Raw genomic sequence first — 25,604 nt, 5'->3', positions numbered from 1 at the left:
TTGCTGACCAGGCATAGGCCACAGTTGAGTCAAATGGCCTTTTTCTGTGCTGTAGACTCCACGTAGCTTGGCACTTATTACAGGATGAACCATTCCCATTGGCTAACCTTTTAAGGCTTACTCCCACACTTGACTCAAGCTGACCTTAGCCCCGAGTGCTTTCCCCGTCCCCCTCTCCCTGCTTGTACCTGACCCAAGTTGTGCCTTTCTGCAGTCCCACTATGAAACAGTCAGCTTTCTTTAGCCCTATTAGCCATTCCTGCTCCCCAACTCTCATAGACACGCTTCCTGATCTAAAGCAGCCCAACTTGAGTTTAACCAGCCGTTCCTGTCCAGATCCTGACACCGAGCCTCTGTTGGGACCTATAAAAAAAAAGCTGAAGAGTTATGATTATTTCCTCAAAGTGCCAACTTTGCCCATTCTTCAAGGGTAAATTTTATTGTTGCTCAATTTATACACCTTTATTGGTGCACAATTTATACACCCTCCCATTCCATCATGACTCCAATTTCCAAATGTAACAATGCACTTACCAAGCTTTCAAATTTGTAATGAAACTCTTGCTGTCTTGCTGGGAGGTATCGGGTGGAGGAGCCAGACTATCCATTTAAACCCCTGCCTCAACTGACATTGTCACAACTAAATCTACAGCTTGGGGGGTGGGAGGGGGCAGACAGATAACATAGCCCCTGCATTCAACTCTCAATGACAGGTGGTTGCCAACAATATAATATCCAATTCCATGATATTACAGTAACAGAATGGTATGGCAGCTTGGGTTGGTGGTGGGGAGGGGTTGGGGGAAAGGGAAGAGAAGGGGAATTGGAAACAAATTGTTGAATTTTATAAAGATGAGGATATGGGTTGGGCCTATACTCATTGGAGTTTAGAAGAATGAGAGACGATCTTATTGAAACTGAGGGGACTTGATAGGGTAGCTGTTGAGAGGGCGTTTCCCCTCATGCGGGAATCTAGAACTAAGGGGTACAGTTTAAAAAAATAAAGGGGTTTCTCATTTAAGACGGAGATGAGGAGGAATTCCTTTTCCCAGAGGATCATGAGTCTTTTGAATTCTCTACCCCAGAGAGCAGTGGAGATCTGGTCATTGTATCTATTCAAAGCTGAGTTGGACAGATTTTTGATCAACAAGGGAGTCGAGGGTTATGAGGTGCAGACAATAAAGTGGAGTAAGGGCCACAATCAGATCAGCCATATTATTAGTGAATGGCGGAGCAGGCTCGATGGGCCAAATGGCCACCTCCTGCTCCTATTTCTTATGCTATGTATTTAACATCAGCTCAGACGTTACTCATCAGAAATCCAAGTTGCACCAAATTATTGGCAAATAGCCACAATGAGATGTGCGTGCATGCTAAATGGCAAAGGAAATGCAAGACCACAGTGGTTTAACATTGGGTCGGTAGTGAACTATACCACAGGGTCATGCTGAAAGAATATCAACTGCACAGTACATATAGATGCTGACAGGTAATTAGGATTAGAATTGACATTGGCACCATCTGACAACCCATGAATGTGTTCAATTCCACAATGGCCTTTTTTTTTTCCCAAAAGGAGAATTTGGGTTTGAGCTTCCTTTCGGATGAGAGAGATGTGTGTGGTCAGCAATGAGGCTACACTGAGTGATTTCGGGACAGTGCAGTTGTAGATATGTTTGTGCTCCCCAGCTGTTGTCTGTTGAGGCTGCAATGACATACCATGCTTACTGCCTTTAGTACACTGAGGTTCATAATAAATTTTTTTCTTTGCTTTCTTGAATACTTAATCTTTTTACAGTAAAGACAGCAGTTTTGTAGACACAACCAGCATTACTTTTCTAATATCACACTTTGGAATTTCTAGCTTTAAAAAAAGTGAAATGGGCTGTGAATATTGTTGGTGATCAAGAATTTTTCAAAAAATATTTTGATAATCAGGATAGAAGCTGTTGAGGAACTTCGTCATGGGAATTCAGGAATCTACAGGATTGAGAGAGAGTCCATTTCAGTTGGAAACATCGGTTTTACTTGATGAAAACAAACCAAGGTCCATCTAGTTCAACTTCTACCATCCTGGCAATCCCATGTTGCAATATATCGGATTTGTTGACTAATCGCAGCAATCAATCAATCTCTAGCAATGAGTCTACAACAGATGCCAGGCATGAGGCAAGGAAACCCCCAGTGGTAGGGAGCTTTGGGAACCACCTGTCCATGACCACCTGTTCCTTCCAGGCTTGCTAAACTCACCACATACCATGTCCCAAATTAATCACATTACTCTATCCTGAGATTGAGATTTTTGCGAAGAGAAGCTTCAATTGGTCAATCTCAAAGTTTAGAATTATGTAATGCTATGCTAGCTCCCATAAACTTGAGGTGATCCAAAATTCTGCTGTCTGTATCTAAACTCGAGCAAAGTCCCATTCTCCAAAGCCTGTACTCGCCGACCTACATTGGCTCCCAATCAAGCAATAAATTGACTTTAAAATTCTCATCCTCGTCTTCAAACCTTACCATGGCCTAACCTCTCATTATTTCTGTAATCGCCAGACTCTCATCCTCCAAGATATCAGCTCTCCTCTAATTCTGGCCTCTGTGTATTTCTGATTTTAATCACTCTATCATTGGTGACTGCACCTTTCATTGCCTAGGCCCCAAGCTTCAGAATTCCTTCCTCTAAACTTCTTTGCCTCTCTACCTCACTTTCCCCCTTTTAAAATGCTCCTTAAGCCCTACCTCTGTGACCAGGCTTCTGGTCATCTATCCTAATATCTCCAAATATGGATCGGCATCATATGGGAAGCTCCTCTGGACAGTTTATGTTAGAAGTGCTATACAAGTACAAGTTGCCTCATATAACCTTGACCACTTGCTCTGTTAAACATTTCATTTCCCCTGGTCGTGACCCACCTCCTCCACATCCGTAGAAAGTTGCTACATATATTCATCAGCTCCTGGCGAAAGGCAAGGCAATCCAAGCTCAAGGCTGGCTCTCTATCCAGAGAGAGGCTGACCCAAAAGACTGCAATTTATCTACTCCCTTTCAAGTCTCGAATAACTGCTCAAGTTCTCTTGAGCTGTGGAATGCACTCTTTCACTTAATATCCCACAATGGCTTTGCAAAAGAAATGTTGAAAAGCTTGGAGCTGTGGGGACCACGAGAGGTTTATTAAAACTGGACTTTTTCTTGCAAGCGCTTCAAATCCTTTATTGACTTGATGTGCCTGGGGTTTAAAAAGTTGATGGTTAAAAATGGTCTGCTGCCTAAAATCCAAAAAGGTCCAGGTAATGAGAGTTGGTCTACATCAGTTAACCACATGGAAATAATTATCAAAGAATAAAATCTCAGACCAGCACAAGACAAAAACAGCATTGTGTGCAGTATCTTACCACCCAAGCTGTGGTCTAGTTTCTAATAAATACACTGCAGAATCCAGTTCAAAAATTTGCAAGTTGATGAGTCTGGCAATGCTGAGCCTGGCACTGTATCTCACACAGTACGTCCAAAGCTTTGCTTAGCCTCACACCAATAATATGAAACCATGACTGCTCCCTCAGACTGAACAATGCATAATAAACAATTCTCTACCACTTCCTCTTTCAACACCCGCTTCACATAAACAGGGTCTAATGGTAGCATTTCACTCTGTACCGAAATCCAGTGCCATACTAATCAGAGACAGATGATGTTGTGCAAAGCACCCACATTGGGCCCCATGTAATTTACCAGCCATCACCCTGAACAATTCTAGTCAGGAAATGCTTTAATGCAGGATAAAGCATTTCATATGGATGATCGAATACTCCAAATAACTAAACAGACATGCCACAATTTTAATACACTTCAGCCTCTAAGACACTTTCAGTCTCCAGATGTGCACCATCGCCAATCTGATGCTAGCAACATTTTGGAGCAAATACAGCCACTAACAAAAGAACTTGCATTTCTATAGCGCCTTTCATGACCTCCGGATGCCCCATAGTGCTCTCTTACTGTCTGCCATGGATGTATTGGAATGATTTGAAGTTTGATCATCAACCTGCCTGGCCACATTATGAATTCACCTTCCATGGCCATGGGACTTGAACCTGGAGCTTCTGGCTCAGAGGTAGGGAACCCTACCACTGCACCTTCTTTCCCATCCCTGAGAAAAATGGGAACCGGGTGAAGCAGGACTGAAATTGTTCCCAGCAACTGATCCCATTATTAGTCCCAGCTCACCCACTGAATCTTACTCAAAGATGTTGTCAAAGGTCGAGAAAATCTCCATATCATTGTGATACGTAGGTAGTTATTACAGCTGCAGTTTATTCCTCGTCACTTTATTTTATAACATAGTTGCTGAATTTCTTTAGTTAATGCTTCTCTTAAAAGCCAGCTAACCCAGCTCACTCAGAGATGGTTATCTTCATTTTGACATTCGGGGGAAACGGGCGCAGTTCTTCTTCGAGTTCTCTGCCCAAAGATATGTCCTTGGTGATTATTAAAACACAGCAAAGTGCCATGATTTTTACTGTGGGCAGGGCGAGGTGGCCGGCCCCAAATCTACTTCAGCTGGAATGAGGAAATTGAACGCCATTCTGTTGACACTAATTTAATCCACACACTAGCCATCTAGCCAACCAAGCTAACTGGCCTGGGGCAAGTTACAAGGACTGCATTTGTATACTGTTGATTGAACACGAGATCCTGCAGATGGAAGTGAGTGCACTAGGGTAATTACACTCCAAGAGGCTCTTTATGTTACACTTCCCTCCAGAGTTCAGCATAAAAGCAGCTATTACACTTGAGTGTAACTTGAGTGTTTATTCAGACATAATGCGAATGAGGATAAGACAGGCGGAGAGATTTAGAGAGGGAATTCCAGAGCTTAGGACCCAGGCAGCTGAGGGCATGGTCACTAATGATGGAGCGATTAAAATCAGGGATGCTGCACAGGTCAGAATCAGAGGAGCGCAGATACCTTGGCAGGTTGTGGGGCTGGAGGTTATTGCAGAGATAGGGAGGGGGAGACACCATGGAGGGATTTGAAAACAAGGATGAGAATGTTAAAAATCAAGGTGTTGCTGGACTGGGAGCCGGTGTAGATCAGTGAGCACAGGGGTGATTGGCGAACAGCACCTGCTGTGAGCTAATGATACAGGCAGTAGAATTTTCGATGAATTCATGCTTACGGAGGGTGGGTGAGGAGAGAAATACAAGACCACCAATGCACACTCACAATAACAATGAAGCAAACATTCCCTCCCACAATTTTCCAGTGGTTTGGCGACCATGAATGGGAACACAGGCTTGGGATAGCCATCCCGTCCAGCACTGCTGTGATCAGCTGACACATAGGCAAGGACTTTCCGGCCCTGCTGTGGCAGGACCTGCCGCAGGTGATGTGGTAGCCCAGCCCAAAAGTCCCTTGACTTTCAGCGGGACTGGACGATCCTGGCGGTGAGCGGGGCTGGGAAATCCCACCCATAGTCCAAGAACTGAACTTGGGATCTTTCTGCTCTGTACAGCTCAGTTCCAAAGCGGTCATTGCAATTCCCCACCTCCCAAATAAAAGCAATAATATATATGAGATTTAACAGAAAACGTTTGAAGCAAATCTCCTTGTACATCTATAAACCCAATACTCAGAAAATCATTTTAAATTGAGAAAAAGAGAGGGGCTCAGAAACATACTTTTGAAAGCCACAGGGCAAAGCGAGTGTGTAGGTCTGATGGTAACCAATCTATTAAGTCTTTATGTGTTAGTAGTATAGCAATATCACATGTCCGGCAATCAATAGAAGTCTTTTTAACGGAAACTGATCCTTGATGAGCTGAACACACTCTTTATAAATTCACTCTTGGTAAGGAGGAATATTTAGGGAATTTACAAAGAAAGAGCTTACATTTATATAGCACCTTCTGTGGCCTCAGGACATCCCAAAGCACTTTACAGCCAACCAAGCACTTTCATGTTTAGTCACTCTTGTAATGCAAATAAAACATGGTAGCCACAAGGTCCCACAAACAGCTCTGATATAATGAACAGATAATCCTTTTTCTTGATGTTGGTTGAGAGGTAAATATTGGCCAGGGCACTGGGGCGAACTCCCCTATTCTTCTTTGAAACATGAATTTTTTTACATCCACCTGAGGGGATAGATGTTGGTTCTAACATCTTATCCAAAAGACAGACAACTAATCAGGTTAAGACCTGATGACATGCTCCCTTTCGTTGACACTATGCAACCAGAACAGTCAAGAGAAAATTTTACTTAATAACTGCATTACTTACTGACAATCTATAAATGTTGGTCTGTAATAAAATGCCGGGAACTTCGACTCATACTTTGCTTTGGCTGCGCTGTTCCCATTAGAGGCCATAAACTACAAGAGAAAACAACAGAGTTTTGAATCAATGATTTTTCATTTGAGTTCAGAGATCACATGAATTATTGATTTCCCCACAGCATTATCAATTATACAGTCAAGAAAACTGGTGAACAAAATATCCTTTTTATTCACTCACAGGATGCGGACGATACTGGCAATTGTTTGCCTCATCCCCAATTGTGCTTGAGAAGGTGCTGGTGAGCTCCCTTTTTGAACACAACAAAGTGGCTTGCTAGATGATTTCAGAGGGCAATTAAGAATTAACTACATTGTTGTGGGTCTGAAGTCACATAGGCCAGAAGAATTCCTTCCCTTAAAAGGATAACAATGAACCAGATGGGTTTTTATGACAGTGTGGTAGTTTTGTGGCTACCATTACTGAACCTAGCATTTTATTCCAAATTTAATCAATTGAATTGAATTCTCCAGCTGCCTTTGTGGGGTTTGATTATAATTCTGGATTACTAGTCCGCTAACAATCACACGCTACCTTACCCAACAAGATTCATTTCCAGCTTGTTGCAAGTGCTCTTTGAATAGCTCTGTGGGTGAGCTACAATCAGTTTAAGGTTCTCAACTCTGGCTGGGCATATTTCTGGAAGTGCCATCACATAACTTCTGGCCTCCAAACATACCACCCCACACTCCTGCCATTGGTCTCCAACATGCCCAGTCAGAAAGTGAACAGACGCTTCATGACCCAATGGGATGATTCTGAACAGTCAGCCTTTTTTCTTTCCTCCCACCTCCAATAGTTTTATAAATAGAGGCAAAACATCCAAAGAAAGGTTTTTAAAAAGCCATAATACTTGGTTGCCACAATGATGTTTCTCCTGGGTGGCTCACAGCTGTGCCCTGGAGATTAGTCTTCAATTCCTGGAGATTTGAGGGCAATCATGGAGGGGTGACAATCCTGATATCAGTGGCTAATGAGGGCTGGTGTCAGGCTCACTCTTCAGGATGTGACATTCAGACACGCACAAATGACTAACCCTGGGTTGATGTCCATATGCTAAATCCTTATTATTTTTATATCTTCTAAGAAGGTGTAATAAGTAGAGGTCTTTGCATATAATAAATAGGAATGGATTAGGCCATTTGGTCTTTTAAGCCTGCTTCACCATACAACAAGATAATGGTCGATCTTCTACCTCAATTCCACCTTCCTGGACTATCCCCATATCCCTAAAAGTTCCTAAAAATTTATCAACCTCTGTTTTGAATATGCTCAATGACAGAGCACCCACATTTAATCAACATTCATGCCTCACTTTGTATATATTTCTTGTGCATTTCACATAAGCTTGAGTATCAGAAAACACGGCTGATTTATTCCTAAATCATAATTGCACTGCCATAGACAATGGATTGATGGACAACATCGTTACATGGGATGGGTGTGGGTCACACATGGAGGGGTGAAATTAGCCTGCATCAGTAGCACAGTGAGGCTAAATGTATTTTAGAATTATCATTATTTATGGGATGCTGTTAAGCTCTAATAAGTGTTTTGCTCAAAACTTGATATATCTATGTTTATTTCAAGCTGAATTCCCAATCTCAGTCAGACAGAATTATCATTGTATTTTGACTCAAACACCTACCTTAACTTCATCATCCTCCCAGGCATCTAACCGAACAGATTTCACTTTGCTAACTTGAGGGATATTTCGATGAATTCCTGAACAATTTAAACAGATAAAAATTCCAAGAGTGTAAGATGCCCAGTCGCGATCTGAAAAATAATAAAGTTTACATGAAGTTAAGTCTAAGTTATCAATGGGAGCCATGATGCAGTATTATTCCTTTTCTTTCAAATCAATATTCTCTTTCTCTTAAGGCACTGGAATATAGGCAGATCCTCAAGCAATAGCTCAGTAATTAGGAGTATAGAAGGCCATTCAGCCCATCAAGCTTATTCTGCCATTCAATTAGATTATGGCTGTCTCTAATCCATTTACCAACCCTGGTTTCATACTTTTTCATACCCTTAAGCCAAAGATCTACCCATTTCAGTTTTGAAATTGTCAAGTGACCTCAATGGCTTTTTAGGGGGAAGAGAGAGATTTAAATTTTTTTATCCTTTGTGCGAAGATGCCATTCTTCATGTTTGAGTCTGGTTAACGTGTGTCAGAAGACCATGCCAGCATGAGGACGCCTCAGCTACCTTCGATCCTATGCTTGTCCAATGTGTCCACACACGTCCATCCATTCTTGCACAGGGTTACTGAGGCCAATCATAGAATTCCTAACTCTGCTATCCACTCAGCCAAGCTGACGCTCAATCTTGTCTCGTGGGTTTGTAACCTCCCATTAGCAGCCTGGTCATGCAATCTGGTGAACTGCTGAAGGAATGCTGCGTTGCCCTGGGTGCCATTTCATTAGTTCAGTGATCTCATTGCTATGTAGTACAGCACAAACACAGATCAGACAGCTCAAAATAAGCCATGAAATAAGTCTGCAGACCAAGGATTCTCCACCACACATTAACCACATTTCCTCTTTTCAGATGCATATCAGCCAGAAGTATATCCCTTTACTTTCAGCTTAACAGATCAGATCTAAGCTCTGCAGTCCTGCCACATCCAATCGAGAATGGTGGTGGACAATTAAACAACTGGAAGAGGAGGAGGAGGAGGAGAAGGAGGCGGCGGCGGCTCCATAAATATCGTCATCCTCAAATGACGGGGAAGCCCAGCACATCCATGCAAAAGATAAGGCTGAAGCATTTTCTACAAACTTCAGCCAGAAGTGCCAAGTGGATGGTCCATCTCGGCCACTTCATGAGGTCAATGACATCACAGATGCCAATCTTCATTCAACTTATTTCACTCTACGTGATACAGCTTAAAAAGGACTGGATACAGTAAAGACCATGAGCCCTGAAAACATACTGGCTGTGGTGCTGAAGACGTGTACTCCAGTACCAGCCACACACCCAACCAACCAACTGTTCCAGGACAGCTACAACACTGGCATCTACCCAGACAAAGTGGAAAATGGCCCAGGTATTACCAATCCACAAAAAGCAGGACAAATCCAATGTGGCCAATTAGCACCCCATCAGCCTCCTCTCACTCATCAGAAGAGTGATGGAAGATGTTGTCGACAGTGCTATCAAGCAACAGTTACTCAGCAATAACCTGCTCACTGACGCTTGGTTTGGGTTTCACCAGGGCCACTCGGCTTTTGAACTCATTACGGCCTTAGTGCAAACACTGGCAAAAAAAAGGGCTGAACTCAAGGGGAGTTATGAGTGACTGCCCTGGACATCATTGCAACATTTGATGGGGCATCAAAGAGCCCTGGGCCAGAATTTCGATGTCGGCAGGCAGGCATGGCTGGCGGGTCCTGGAGTGGCCGAGAAACAGCCCGCCACCTGCGATCGGCCCGCGACTGCAATTTCACGCTCGGCGGGCAATTAAGGCCTGTTGAGCATGAAACGCGGCTCCTCACTGGTCAGGAAGGGGCGGGCAGGGACCTGTCGGCCGCCGGGTCCAATGCCAACCCAGCAGCCATTTTAACCATGGCACAGGCAGCCCCCGGAAGGCTGCCAAGGAAGAACGTCTCCTCTGCTTTGTCAGTATTCCAGTTATGGAGTCGAGTGCGGCTGGACAGGACAGGTGGGAGGGCAGGTTAGGTAGGCTCTCGGCAACCCCCCCCCCCACCACCGCCCGCGCCCCCCACCCCCCCGCCGCCCCGCTTTTTGGATGAGTGCCTCATGGTTTTCAAGGAGGTGGCAGCTGCCGGGAGGGACACCCTTATCCCCAGATTTGGGAGGAGGAGGCCACTGCACCTCACAAAGAGGGCATGGGAGGAGGTGGCAGTGCTGGTGAGCAGCCATGACATGGTGTGGTGCACATGGGTGCAGTGCCGGAAGAGGTTCTGTGACCTGATGCGCTCAAGGAGAATACCACGTTGGGATGGGTCAGTGCGCACGTGATAAGCCATGGCTGTCCGTCCCATGGGCCTCAGGGGCGCTAGAGTCCGAACGCCAACTGTCAGCGATGCTGGAGCTGACCAAGGGGGGTGTGCCCTGGTTGCTTGACCTGAGTGCCTTGCGGCTTGAGGGCCACGACTCAGATGTGCCGTGTGATGTGTTCCTCAGCTGGGGTTGACCAGGCTGCAATGGTGCAGCAGGTAGAGGGTGGACTTGTCAATGCTCCTCTGTTCTTTCAGGAGAAGACAAGCCATAACCAATTGGAGAGGTCATGGTCAGGTTGAGGCCCACCCAGCCTGCTGCTGCTCACCAGGTTCGAGTAGAACGTTCTTGAGCTGGAGAGGCAGCACACTGCTCATGCAATAAGGCGTGGAGAGGCTGGGGTGTCAGACGAAGGTAAGGGTGCAGTGCACAGAGGTGAGTTTGGATTTTACAACCATTTGAATGTAGTCTCTTCATTGTTGGGAGCTTCAAACCTGGAATCCCCATTGATTATTGAAAGACGATGGCACCATAATGCAGATCTCCATTGTCTCACTAGGGTGCCTGGCATGCACAGTGACAGAGAGATGACTTTAACTAATGACACGTACTTCTTCTCCCTTTTAGGTTTGCCAGCACACACTCGCTCTCCGGATCCTGAAGGGCTGCCCCGGCGCTGGACGACCACCAGGCTTCATTTGCACCTGCGTCACACCCATTCTCTGAACCAGGCATCAGCACAGATACCAGCAACTCGGTGGACATTAGATCAGTGGCTAGAATGTCGGTGCACTTTGGAGAGGGCAATTCACACTCGTTTGAAGTGCAGGCAGAGAGTGCCCATGGCGCTGGTAGTTGGGAGATCAGGATGTTGCTCAGTTGAAGGCAGATGCTCCTGGAGTTGTCCATTAGGCGGCAGATGCTGGATGTCCAGCAGGATATGGCACACATCCATGAGGGTCAACGTGCCATGAACGTGCCATGGTCTCCGTTGTGGTGGAGTCCATGCGGAGCATGAGCACCGCATTGACCCTCATGGCCGAGCGCACTGCCTCCTTCATTGAGAAAGTGGCAACTCTCATGGAGAGGCAGCTCCAGGGACAGAATGAGGAGTTCCGCTCGGACCTGCAAGCCCTCACACAGGTGATGACCTCACGTGGTCAGTGTGAACGTGGGAGATGGATGAGACACCCAGTATCCCAGCTGGGTGCCCATCCATCCATGGTGAGCAGGGAAGTCCAGAGTGACCTCACGTTGGCGCACAAGCTGCTTCTAGTCTCCTCTCATGTGCTCTGGATGACAGCAGCAGCTCCACCGCCCCTCTGCCAGTGACCGTTGCATCTGATGAGGCTGTGATGACTGGGGAGATACCAGCTATGGCTTTGGCTGCTCCCTCCCAGGTGGGACCAGCACAGGCTCCACTGGCCAGAGGACAACCGCCAAGGTCATCAAGGCCAACAAGACAGCAGAGTCAGCAGCTGTCTCCAATGCCGGTGCCAGCGAGGGGTGGACACCAAGCTGTAGCACTCACAAACGTAAGTTAAAGGCACCATGAACACGAGAGGGACAGTTCATGAGTGATTTTCTCCTCATTTATGTTCGGTTTATATGTCTGCTGGTGTGAATATCAATACCAATAATGGTAAAGTCATTATGCTTTCAATGTGACAATAACATTAAATTTGCTTTGGTTCTGATGGTCTGAGTAAGCTTCACCATTTTCCTTTCTGGTGCCAGTATGTAATGCTGGACGTGAGTGGCCGGATACTTTATTGCACAGGCATTGAGTGGACTTTGGGTGCAAACGAAAGGGTCATTTCAGGCATCCGGGATGGAGGCAGCAGTCCTGGTGTGAGGTGGAAGCAGATCTTTGGTAGCCTAGCTGAAGGAGCGATGGATCAAGGTGTCCCTCCCTCCCTAGAGGTTACCAAGGTCTGGTTCCACGCCCTCAGTGTTCTCCTCACTGTGCTCCTCTTCTGACTCACCACTGGATTCGTCACCTGTGGCCTGTGCAGCTGCATCAAGATCCTCTTCCTCCAGTGGATCCCCCCTTGCCAGTGCCAGATTGTGGAGAGCGCAGCATGTAACCATGATCACTGACACTCGCTCCAGGGGGTATTGTAGTGCTCCCCCTGAAATGGTACAGGCATCAGAAGCACATCTTAAGATCTATGGTCCTCTCTACCACCGCCCTTGTGGAGGTATGACTCATTGTAACACTGCTCTGCCTATTCTTGGTTGGCGGAGAGGCGTCATGAGCCACCTTTTCAATGGATAACCCTGGTCACCGAGCAGCCACCCATCCACTCAGGCTGGAACACTGAAGAGCCTCAGCACCTGGGAGTGTCTGAGGATGTAAGTGTCATGGGAGCTGCACAGACTTGCAGAATCTGCATCCTGTGGTCACACACTATCTGCACGTTCAGGGAGTTGAATCCCTTCCTGTTGATGAAGGCACCCGGCTGACCCGCTGGTGCCTTGATGGCCACATGTGTGCAGTTGATGGCACTCTGGACACGGGGGAGCCCAGCAATCGCTGCAGAGCCTCTGGCTCTCTCAGCCTGGTTGACCTCATCCTTATGGTAAAGAATAAAAGGTCAGGATCTGCCTGAACAGAACTTCTGTCGCCAGCTTGACAACTGTGGACAGCTAACTGGGAGATTCCCCCACTGACCCCAGGAAAGAGCCGGAGGCATAAGAGTTGAGGAGATGTGACCTTCAGAGCCACTGGCATGGGGTGTCCACCCACACAGTCGGAGTTGATCTCAGGCCCAATCATCTGGCAAATGGAAGTCACAGTCTCCCTGGAGAAGCAGAGCCTCCTTCAGCATTGCACCTCAGACATTTTAGAGGTAGCTGTATCACTGCCTGTAAACCCTGGCAGCAGATAGTGGTGTCCTCTGTGACCCTTTCTCCCTTAGACTACCTTCTGGCCCTGTGCCCTCGTACTGCGCTTCTCCTCCCACAGTTCACTCCCCTGGAAGCTGCATTGGGATACCTGGCCTCCTCTCCCTCCTGTCCCTCTCTTCCTCCTCCTCCTCCTCCTCCTCAGAGGAGGTGCCACCAGCAGAGACCACAATCCCCATTACCAGGGTAAAGAAAGGCTGGCTGATACCTGGAAGGGTCCACATGGTCAGAATCCTTCGGGGGCCTTGCAGACACCAATAAGTCCTGAAATGAAGCCTGGAAATGCTGAGAATGATGCCCCAAAGAGAGATGAAGCTGCTAAGTAGCAATAAGCAACCAATCTTCAAAACTCCTCGCTACTCACACTGGCAATGCTTCTGACCCTTTTTATCTCGCCCTTGGAGGACGTTTTTGAAATTGTTGGCTGCCCTCCTGCCTGTTTTACCCATGCGATGAGCGTGAAATCACATGGGCAACACAAAATACAACTCAATTGCCTTTTCAATGGTCTTAACGGGTCTTGTAATTGATGAGGGGAACGGCTCTGACTCCCGCTTGCACCTGCCGAGTGAAATATTGCGCGCTATTTTACGCTCGAGCATGTTGGGCACACGCCTGCACGCTGAGCGAACAATTTTACCAGGGGCAGAATTTAAGACAGTGGGAATCATGGAGCATGGCCTCTACCACCTAGAAGGATGAAGGCAGCAGAAATATGGGAACAGCACCACCTGCAAGTTTCCCTCAGCCGTTCACCATCCTGACTTGGAACTATTTCGCCGTTCCTTCACTGTCGCTGGACCAAAATCCTGGAACTCCCTCACTAACAGCACTGTGGGTGTACCTACATCATATGGACTGAAGCAGTTCAAGAAGGCAGCTCACCACCACCTTCTCAAGGGCAATTTGGGATGAGCAACAAATATTGGCCTGGTCAGTGATGCCCACATCCCATGAAAGAATCAAAAAAAAAGGTGGTGTCTTTCAGACATAACATTAAACTGAAGTCCATCTCAGGTGGGTGGAAAACATCCCACTGCACTATTTCAGAAGAACAGCAGGGAGTTCCCTCTCATGTCCTGACCAATCGATATTTAAAGAACCAATTATCGAATCATTATCACATTGCTGTTTGTGGGAGGCTTATTCTGCCCAAATTGGCTGTCATGTTCCCTATATTGCAACAGTGGCTACACTTCAAAAGTACCTCATTGAATGTAAAGTGCTTTGGGATATCCTTAGGTTGTGAAAGGTGCTATACAAATGCAAGTCTTTTTTGATATAATAATTCTGGATGAGGTACTGGAAGAAAAACGTGTGCGACAGCGTGCATGTGATCTGCATTCAGCAGGTAGTCAAAGCCTTAAGCAGAGGAGAAAATCTACCGTTGAGGATAAAGGGGAGCAAGAAAGAGAAGATATTCAATTGTTCAGGAGAGTGATCAAGGGAACAGTCAGCAGTTCCACCTGTCTAAATTCGCAAGATATGGATGTATAAATACCACTTCTCTGCAGACCTTCCCAATTCATCTTTTAGCTTTACCTGTTCAATGAACATTTGCCATCCTAAAGGCGATCCTCCTTGCTGACTGTAAATAGCCTTTTCCCAGCTACTGATTCTTACCAGTTCCGTGCCATTACTTCACTGTCTGTAATATAGCTCACTGCTTCCTAAGCAGCTGCCCAGTGAATAATTTTAGTTATGGCCCCAAGATATGGCCCGTGTAATTTACCCTGCCAACTTACTACACGTCACATTCTGTTGATGGCTAATTCAATGTGGTGGTAATGGAGTTCTAGAGGTCTAATTAATGTAGTACCATTTTTATAATAATATATGGAGTAGATTAATAATTCACTGAATAAATTATCCGGTACATTAATAAATTATGTAATAAATTCTTAGATGGTTTAATAATCTGAATGAGTTCTGGGAAAATTGGCAATCAGCATATTAAATTCCAGATAGATGAATAATTTGTATGATAGGGGTAGTTTACTAAACTGAACTGGTGGCGTAGGTTAATGATTTGATTTGTTTAGTAAATGATGGGAGTAGATTTTCTTATTGTCCTGGGGTGTAACTAATCCCTTTTGGATCAGTACAGAAAGGACAGTGGGGCAGACTTAGTAACGGCTGTGCGTTCCCCATCACCCGAATGCCCTCTGTATACTGGGCATAAGCAAATGGTTTTATGCCAAACACACAGTTAACAGGGTTGATGTATCATAAGGTTATAAACACAAAATGTCAGCCCACACACTCAACTCTGTAACACTGAGAAAGTGCATCTCCCCTTTTAAAAAAATCAGGACAAATTAAAACATAAATGGATTCCGTGTTAATCTTTTGTAAGCAGAGCTCGTCAAAACACAACCAGAGCCTATTCAGCACGCGAGCAGGTTAGTTACTACAAATCCATGGGAACATTATTGGACCAAAATCTCCTTTAGGCTAAAGCCATCATTTCAGTCCCCACTCCAAACTCTTGATTTTGCTACTCATTCTCCTCTTTGGGAACAATCTGAGATTAAGCCAGTCTGTTCACAACTTTAGTGTCACATTTGACCCCAGGTGAGCTTCCGACCTCATACTGGCACCATCACTCAGGCCACCTATTTTCATCTGTGACATGGTTGGACTTTGCCTGTCTCAGCTCATCTGCTGCTGAAACTCTCAGCCATGCCTTCATTACCTCTAGACTTGACTATTCCAACACACTCTGGCAGGTCTCCCAGATTTTACCCTGTGTAAACTTGGGGTCACTCAAAACTCTGCCGCTCATGTCTTAACTCACAGCAAGTCCCGTTCACCCCTATGCACGCTGACCTACAACTCGCTCCCAATCAAGCAACATCTTGACTTTAGCATTTGCATTCTCAAATTCCTCCATTGTCTTGCCCTCTTCCTACCTCTAATCTCCTTCAGTCCCACAACCCTTCGAGACCTTTGAGCTTCTCTAATTCTGGCCTCTTGAGCATCGCCGATTTTAAATCACTGCCATCAGCTGCCAAGGCTCAAAGTTCTGGAATTCGCTCTCCACGCAACTCCACCTCTCTATTTTGCTTGCCTCCTTCAAGGCACTCCCTAAAACCTACATTTGAAACCAAGCCATTGGTCATCTCACTTAATAAATCCCCATGTGCCTTGGTGTCAAATTTTGTTTTATGATGCTTCTGTGCAGCACCTTGAAGTGTTACATCTATCGGGTACTTTTAATGTAAGTTGTTTATCAGCTGGCTGGAAGGGTCCTAGGCGAGATCAGATTGGACAGTGTTAAGGTTCTTCATTGTAGTTGCCAACAAGCACAAGACAGCACATAATTTGTCACTGAATTGGTAACCTGGCTCGGAGAGACCAGCCCATAAGGGCTGATGAATGGTTAGTAAATAATCATATTAGTGCCGTATGGGGTGCTTTTCAGATAGGTTAACAAGTCTTAAAATGACAATGTGGGACATACGCATATGGACACCTAAAGCTCTTGTCTGAAATTTCTCTCTCTGCTTTCTCCTCAGAGGCACTGGCCAGTGTAACATAAGTGAATTGATATCAGTGTTAAAACTGCGGAGAGAAATCTCTGGTGAATGTATTAAATTGTTTGCACACTGGTTATGCACGGCTTAATAATCAAGCCCCAGACGGTAACGATTGGCAGCAATCAAATGGTTAAATGGTGCTGAATAATGTGGATTCCAGCACAGTACAATCCCACTGCTTAATTTGTGTACCCCTTATCATGCACTTGCATGTAATTTGGATTTAAGTCAGAGAGTCCCTTTGTTAATGAAAATCCATCATTTACTATGCAAAATTCTCTGACGTTAGGCAATAAATTAAAACATCTGGAAAAGTACAATGCAGCTGTGAATTGATATTATTGCACGTTTGCCAGAAACAGTGAGATCATATCCTTTAATTAGACTGTTATAAATTACCAAGACACAAAATAGATGGACTGAAAAATTCAGAATTATAAATCCACCAATGTTCAAAATGTCTTGGATTTTTTGTTAATTTGGGACATTGTGGAGGGAATCTTTGGTTACATATCAATGTCACTGCCTGCTTACTGCTAAAGAAAATAGTCACTTCAATAGTTTGCTAGTGTTTCACCACAATCTCTGAAAAGGGTTTTACAGGATGCCAATGGCTAGATATTGAAGAATTTCAGAGATGAGGAGGAATTACTTTTCTCAAAGGGTCGTGAATCTGTGGAATTCACAACCTCAGAGTGTTGTAGATGCCGGGATGCTGAATAAATTTAAGGAGGAGATAGACAGATTTTTAATTTGTAACGGGTTGAAAGGTTATGGGGAGAGGGCGGGAAATTGGAGTTGAGGCCGAAATGAGATCAGCCAAGATCGTAATGAATGGCGGGGCAGGCACGAGGGGCTGAATTGCCTATTCCTGCTCCTGTTTCTTATGTTCACATTTTGACCATTTGTTCATTACTTCTGCTGATGTCAGCCATGGCTTAGCGGGTAGCACTCTTACCTCTGAATCAGAAGGTTGTGGGTTCAAGTCCCACTTAAGCAACTAGAGTGCAAAATCTGGACTGATGCACCCAGTACATTACTAATATAGTGCTGGAGGTGTCAGAGGTACTGCCTTTATGATGATATGTTAAACTGAGGCCCTACATGCTGTCTTAGCTAAATGTAAAAGATTCAATGGCACTATTTCAAGGAGAAGGGGAGCTATCCCCAGTGTCCTGGCCAATATTTACCTTTCAGGCAGCAATCGCTAAAACAGATTACCTGGCTGTTAGCTTCTTGCTGTTTGTGGAATCTTGTTGTGTACAAAATGGCTGCCTTGCTTCTTACATTGCAACACTACAAAAAGGTATGTCATTGACTGTAAAGTACCTATAGGGCATCTGGGGCAAAACCTTGTGCCTTCCTAGTGAAGAGTTTGGTGGCAGCAGAGCATTTAATCAGGGAGGTGAAACCCCGCCACCTTCATGTCGCCACCCTGAACAAGTCCATGGTGGCCCGTGGACAGCTTTTCTGCCCCACTGCCAATTGAGACCAAGTGGGTACTTAGTGTCCACTTAAAGGCCTCATTCCATGACAGCTGGTATTAACCAGCGACAGGTGGGAGGCTAGCCATGGTGGGGAGAGGGTGGGGCAGGCGGGGAAGAGCACGACAAGCAAACTTTGAGGGCTCCTAGGATGGCATCTCTCATTAAAAAGCACCGAGCCTGATCGAGGGACCCAACACTGAGAAAAGGGGAGGGGGGGGTGCCAGCTGAGAGCCACCCCCTAGCCCTTACTGCCAAACCCCCTATCCTGCGTTTCCTTCCTGCTACCAGTCCCTTGTGCCTGGGTCTCTCCTTGATTGGAGGCCTCAGGTGGATGCAGTACCAGCAGCAGCCAGCATCTCCCCAGTGGTGCAGCTGAGTACAAAAGAGTTGCCAGCCTCTGATTGGCTGGCAGCTCTCAGCAGGCAGGATCTCTGCCCCATGGGGCGGGGGGGGGGGGGTGGTCCTTGATGCCAGGGAAGGCCCACAGCTGGCCTGTTAGGTCCCTGAATGTATTAAATTGTGGCAAGCCTTCTCAGAAAGAAGCGACGCAGGGGTCTCGCTGGCTCGTCAGGCGGTGGCCGAGAACTCCGTCACCTCCACAAGATTCCACCCCCTTAGGTCATGAAAGGTGCTAGAGAAATGCAAGTCCCTCACTTAAATGAGGGAGAAGAAAAGTGGAGTGTAATTAGGGTCAGGGAAACAGTGGAGAAATAACACAACACAAAAGGAAGAAACCATGGGCGAGAAACACAAAACACGACCCAACAGCCTAGACTCAGAGAAGAAAATAAACATAATTAAAAAATAGGTTTTGGAAAATCCTGTGTACAAACATGCGACTAGTGACTAAAATACAAAAAAGGTCAACATCCATCCTTTGTATAATTTATTAAATGGCAGGATGTCATATCAGTCCAGGTTTGAAAGAGGCTCAATTGAATTGAGTTCCCTTCATTGCTACAAATCCTTTAACATTGATCAAAGTTTTATGGGCAAATTAAATTGCACTTAACATTGCAAAACAATGGATTGAAAGGTTTTATCTTAATAGGAAAACATACTTGATGGAAACAACGAACCTCTTTAATCATTGCCCTCTTAAGCCAATGGTTTTTGAGGGGCTGCCAAGAAATTCTGGTGTGAGTAATTATATTTTCTGCTGGAGAAGGCAGACATGTACATTTTAAAGCATCAAGTGTTCATCAGGAGCACGGTCCAAGACATGCTCACAAAATAATCTGGGCTACATTGATTAATCCGGCCTTAATGAGGTGCACATCAGATTTTATAATAGGCCAAAAACATGAAAGCTTTTGACACAGGAAAGCTGCACCAGAACAAAGCAAAATAAATTAGTAAAGAATTATTTACAGTGAATGTGCCGCTGGCAAGGCCAACATTTATTGTCCATCGCTAGATGCTCCAAGATGGCATGTCACCATCTTGAATCCACTTGGTGAAGATCGTGTCATTCTTTATGGGCCCTTTGATACATTTTAATTGGCTTGTTAGGCAGAGGACAACTAAGAGACATTTACATTGGTGTGGAGCGGCAGTTTCTGTAGTGTAGTGGTTATCACGTTTGCCTCACACGCGAAAGGTTCCCGGTTCGAAACCGGGCGGAAACATTATGAAAGCTTACTCATTAAATAGTGAGGATAATTTGCGTCGTTGAAGCCTACCTGAATCTCCTATGTTGCAGGCAATATTACATTTGCTCTCAACGAGGTCACAAAATGAATGCAGCAAAATCAGCACCTGCTGAGATTCCATGACACACTTGAGTGGATAGATGTTCGTATTTCACTGCGCTTACATATTAGTAGCTCATTTAGTCAACAAGATAAATCAATCGGTCTTTCGATGCAGCTTAAGAAAGTTACTCACCATGTCAAAGGTGTCTCGGTATAATGTGTGCTCATAAAGACAGACAAAGAGGGATCAGATCTAATTAAGGCATCATTCCCAAGCCTGTTCCCTGTAAAATATTTTGATTTTGTTGAAATGCTGACTGTTGTGCTACAACTCGAAAGAGTTACATTGGTGTGGAATTGGAACCATAACTGGCTAAAGATGGCAGATTTCCTTTCTTAAAGAAGGACACTAAAAATCCAGTTGGTTTCTTACAACAATCCATCATCTTCATGGCCTATACGAACACTAATCCAGCAACATAAACACAAAACCACAATATCCCACATATAGAAAAAAAATCAAACCTCTTCTTTTAATATTTTATATTTCAAGAGGGGATGCATAAAATATAGAATCAAGCTCAAGTGATCCAGATTTTAATGAGCTGTGGACTCCGGTACTCTTTATTGACCACATGGGGTGAGAAATAACAATGGCATCTCTACACAAGGGAATTGTACGACAAGACAGCCAAAGCAGCACTGCACACGAGACACACAAAATAACCCACCATGGTTCCATTTCTACAGTACCGCCATTGTGGCGGACAGCACCTCTGTTGGGCAGTGGCCGGCCTTTCCACCAGTGGCTACAACCCAAGAGCAGGGCACAGCCAGCGGATTGCATTATTCATTGTACATATTTCGAAGTTCACTGGAGGCATCCAGTTTCTGTCCAAATGGTCAGAAGTACCTAGCAATCCAACGGGCGTGTGATTGTTGCATTTATACCTCTAGTCATTTGTCTCCAAGCTTTCATTGGTATGGGATTGCGCGTGTAGGGTTTGTATTAAAATAGTGCCTGATCCATAGTGATAAGTGCATGTGTTGGTGTAGGGTATGTCTGTGTGTAAAGTTGTAAATTAATGCAAACACTAGTTTGATTTCAGCTTTCCACGATTTTGGGACTTGATCAGCTAGAAGTGAAATGGCTCCTGCTGCTCTGGATTCTGTTGCCTTTGGATTGCCTCACCAGCTACACTTCAGAGACATTCACTGGATGCTTTGGCTAGTTTTGCAATCATAACATACTGTGACCATCAACAGTTGGCACAACATCACCTCTGCATTTATTTACAGCTTGGTTTTATTCATGTCTCCGAGCAAATTTATCTTTGCTTGAATTAGAAATGAAACTTTAGAGTTCAGCTTCTTGGCAACGAATTCAATTTTAATCCAGTATTGTGTTGAATAGCTTATTACAGGCACAAACAGAAAATCTCACATTAAATCATTGTTCTGATCTACTTGCACTGTTTTATCTCCCAAAAATCTAAAACCTGCAAAACGAAGTTGATTTGATTCAGAAGGGTCTTTATCAAGTCAAATTAAAACCAGTTTCAAATCTGTTCACCAGTTTCCTTGTCAAAATTCAGTATTCACACTGGAACCAATGTGATCTAGCTTCACACCAGTGCAGTACTGAGGGAGAACCACACTGTCCCAGGTGCCGTTTCTCAGATGGGGCTTTCAACCAAGGCTCTGTTTGCCTTCTCAGGTGGACATAAAAGATGCCATGGTACTATTTCAAAGAGCCGAAGAAGTCTTCCTGGTGTCTTGGTCAACATTTATCCCTCAAGCATCAGATTATCTAGCCATTATATAATTATTGTTTGTGGGAGCTTATTGTGCACAAATGTAGTGCTTTGACTACACTTCAAGAGTACTTCATTGACTGTGAAGTGCTTTGAGGTGTTGTGAAGTTGGGAAAGATGCTATATAAATGCAAGATTTCTCTCCTTTAATCGCAAGCCCCGTTAGTGCGTTATGCTGAGCTACATAACAGCAGCATGAAAATATTCAGGGAGACCAGCTTTCAGGAACTATAGCCACACCCAGTCCACTTCCTTTGTAACTGTCCCATGTTGAACCAGCAATGCTAAGTTAATCTAAGTAGAGCCCTAGAAGATGTTGAAACAATCTCTTAAACACAAAGCAAACTAACTTAAACTTCGTTTGTAAGAAGGGTGGTGTTACTGACAAATTCCCAAGTTTACTCATGTTTCTTGCTCTCAGTTCCCGAGATTTCTCATAACCTTAAGCACTGTGAACCACAATGCCACCCTACGCACACAGTATTGTGTAGCATTGCTCAGGGCTTGAACAGACTTCTGGTAGTGTTGTTTAACATTTGGGTTTCCTGTGATCTTCTAGGCTTTAGAAAGTAATAAAATAAAAGTTTAGATTTAGGGCATGAACTGTGCAGTAAGTTTAGTGAAATGAACTGAAAATGTAATAATCAACTATACAGCCAAATACAGCTGTGTAAAGAACTTCACTAGGCATTATATTGATACAAACTACATGACTCTTTGGTAATCCTCTCAATCCTCTCAATAACACTGGATCTTTCTTTAGAACATAGTCTCTTTGCTGTTTATGGGATCTTGCTGTGAGCAATTTGGCTTAAATTACAACATTGTCACACTTCAACATTACTGCCCTGGCTGTAAAGAGCTTTGGGACTCCCAAGGTCATGAAAGGCCCTATATAAAAACGCAAGCTCTTTCTTTCAATTTAGATGTGGATCAAGGTCTGCAGCAGAGCTTTTACACTGGCCAGGGTTTTCCGTTCATCAGGTAGGCAGGCCCAGGAACAGCCATGAAATGGCTCGCCGCCCGAGATTGGACCCCAACTGCGATTTCACGTGGCTGGCCAATTAACAGCCAGCCAGCGTGAAACATGCGCTGAGGAGCTCAGCGCTGCTGGGATAGGGGCGGTAGGAGGGTGAGCGTGAAAGTCTGCGCATGCGCAGGAGGTGCTCCCCGCTGAAAGCTCCCTGAGGGCAGAGAGCTGCCTTAGGGAGCTGAAGAATTGGAGAAACAGAAATAAAGATTTTAACGATGATATAAACACGTCCCCACATGTGACACAGTCACATGAAGAGGGACATGTTTAAAATGATGGTGAAAAATATTCAATAGATTTTTACTTACTGTTGGAAACCTCATCCTGCCCATGGACGAGGTTTCATTAAAAATCCAAATGCCTATTCATCCGCCCGCTAACTGTAAGGTTGGACGGGCAGCGAAAAATACAAATTATTTAATTCCTCAAGGGCCTTTATAGGCCTCTTAATTGCTGGTAGGCGCACACCTGCCGACCGAAGGTTGACGAGAGTGCTCGATGATGTCAGGACACTCGCCCGACGTCTTCACACGTGATTTTATGCCCGATCGGATTGGGCATGCGCCTGCCTGACGAATGTAAAATCCTGCCCACCGAGTTCCGCTGGAACCATGCGCAATTGGGGTCTTCCCATCCTCCCTTCACCGAGCTTGCATTGGACCTGGGGAAAGAAGGGGTCATGCTCCTGGTGACGTACCGAAATAATATGCATATGACAGAAATACCTCACCTAGCACATACATCTTTATTTTGGGGTCAGTCAGGGCTCAGTGGGTAACACTCACCTCTGGCTCAGAACGTTGTGGGTTCATGCCAATTAGTTCCACACTCCAGCTACTCCTGCAACCCACCCAAGTGCCCACCTCATCATAGAAATGCCAATGTAGGTCCACCAAGAACAACAAACTTGCATTCACATAGAGCCTTTCATGACCTCGGGATGTCCCTAAACATCTTTATTGGAAATGCAGTCACTGTTGTGAATTTCCATTAGGTTTGGAATTGTGATTCTGTCAGGTTGTGAACAGCATATTTAAATATATTGTTGGTCCAGGATTATTTGGTAAAGCTTCTGAGATGAGGTGAGGGGACCTGGCTTTGGAGGAGTCCGGCAATTGAGGCCTGTATCAATGGCTAAGTTAGGTGGAGTTGATGGCATCATGTGACATTGGGCTACCGTCCATTTTGAAAACATGAAATGGCGCCTAAATTTACCTCTCCATTCCCGCCATTTTAATCGTGGTTACGGTGTGGGCTGTAAAATAGGGCGGAAACCCATTGTGCCTGATCCCTGCCCATTTTTATATTATTGTCCCTTTCTGCTGTGATTTCTGTGATCACGGAAGCATCTGTCCAAATATGGGTTGGCGTACTCAATGGAGGCGGTAATGACAATGTGGTGCCATGTATCTCAGCAATACTGAACATTAAAATTTTTAAGCACCTTACACATTGCAACACAGGCGTAAGTAACTGTACACAGCAGTCAGTGAAATGCAGGGTCATTTGGTCAACAGTTCCACAGTACTACATTTATCACAGGCATGTTCTCATCTTAGCCCCTAGTCTAAAGCTTGTAGCATCAGCTATTTTCAACCCCAATGATAAATTCCCAGTTGGAGGTAGGAATACCACAAAGGACCCAAGTGAAAAGATTAAATGATGTTAATGCTGGTAAGTACATGGGTTGGAGTCAGTCAGTGAGGCATTAATTACCGTCCATCACACTCCTGACAATGACTGTGCCGGAGAGCAGAATCTGCCCTTTTGGTTCCATGGGATTTAGTCCAATCTACTTCATCACACATCAGCGAGCCGCAAAACATTATTATTTTATTTTTTTGTTGGTGTCTGTGTGAAAGAGCAAAATAAAATAATTTATTTTCACTATTTCTTCAATTCATTGAGACATTACCGTGTTGTCACCGAGTCAATTTACTTTAGGGTTGTGAAAGATGATTCTTGTGTGATACTCTTAATTCATCATCTCAAATGCTCCCATTATTATTACCAGTTGCAGTGACAGATCTGTTATCACTAGACTGTCTGGGAGACTCTTTCCACCCCAAACAAAATGCAGCACACCGCAGATGCCGAAAATCAAAAGTAAGAACAGAAAATGCTGGAAACACTCAGCAGGTTAGGCAGCATATGTGGAGAGAGAAGCAAAGTTCATGCTTCAAGTTGGTTGGCTTTTAAAATCAGAACATATTGACTTGAAATATTAACTTGGTTTCTTTCTCCACAGATGCCACCTGACTGGCTGAGTATTTCCAGCACTCTGTTTCTGTGTCTCCCTCTTCCTGAGTGTCTCTTCATCCAAGAATGTCTATTTTATCCCTCTCATAATTTTGAAGCTATATCCGGAAAGACTTTGGACACAGAAGATTGAAACTTACTTTTGGCATTATTAATTTTTTACTTAATTTCTGTTGATCGGTAATCAAATAAAGTAATCAAATTTATGTTTACGAGCAATAAGTTGAAAATACGTAATGTACAACCTGCAACACACTTCATAAAACCTATGTTCAGAACCTGTTATTCTTTTTTGCTTTATTCGTTCATCGGATGTGGGCATCACTGGCTAGGTCAGCATTTATTGCCCATCTCTAATTGCCCTTGTTCAGAGGGGATTTTAAGAGTCAACCACATTGCTGTGGGTCTGGAGTCACCTGGTCTGGAGGCCAGACGACTCCAGACCCACAGCAATGTGGTTGACTCTTAAAATCCCCTCTGAAGTCATCTTCAGACTTTTAATATTTCAATTAAAATTTCACCATCTGCCATGGTGGGGTTCGAACACAGGTCCCCAGAGAATTACCCTGG

At 44.7% G+C, this 25,604-nt stretch overlaps 1 protein-coding gene, 1 long non-coding RNA gene and 1 other non-coding gene across 5 annotated transcripts in view; 2 read left to right on the top strand and 1 right to left on the bottom strand.

The window, feature by feature from the left end:
• The window catches only part of LOC121288547, a 91,914-nt gene extending 88,718 nt beyond the window's left edge, over positions 1-3,196 (top strand). The window contains exon 3 of the long non-coding RNA XR_005945374.1: positions 1-3,196. This exon is cut by the window's left edge and continues 882 nt beyond it. This is a non-coding gene — a long non-coding RNA (uncharacterized LOC121288547).
• The window catches only part of LOC121288545 (arf-GAP with dual PH domain-containing protein 1-like), a 138,683-nt gene that overhangs the window by 92,482 nt on the left and 20,597 nt on the right, over positions 1-25,604 (bottom strand). For 2 of the 3 annotated variants that reach the window (XM_041207130.1, XM_041207128.1), the window contains exons 2-3: positions 7,984-8,114; positions 6,282-6,373 (exon numbers count right to left, since the gene is read on the bottom strand). In XM_041207130.1, coding sequence (XP_041063064.1) covers positions 6,282-6,373; positions 7,984-8,114 — 223 coding nt within the window. The remainder of the gene's footprint in view (positions 1-6,281; positions 6,374-7,983; positions 8,115-25,604) is intronic. The other variant, XM_041207129.1, reaches the window with a different exon arrangement.
• Positions 19,790-19,862, top strand: trnav-cac. Its single transcript has one exon. It is a non-coding gene; the product is annotated as a tRNA-Val (tRNA).

Source organism: Carcharodon carcharias, chromosome 15 (assembly GCF_017639515.1).
Source record: "Carcharodon carcharias isolate sCarCar2 chromosome 15, sCarCar2.pri, whole genome shotgun sequence".
Taxonomy (NCBI): domain Eukaryota; kingdom Metazoa; phylum Chordata; class Chondrichthyes; order Lamniformes; family Lamnidae; genus Carcharodon; species Carcharodon carcharias.
The sequence above is the reverse complement of the archived record's forward strand: the minus strand, read 5'-3'. Positions and strand labels throughout refer to the sequence as shown.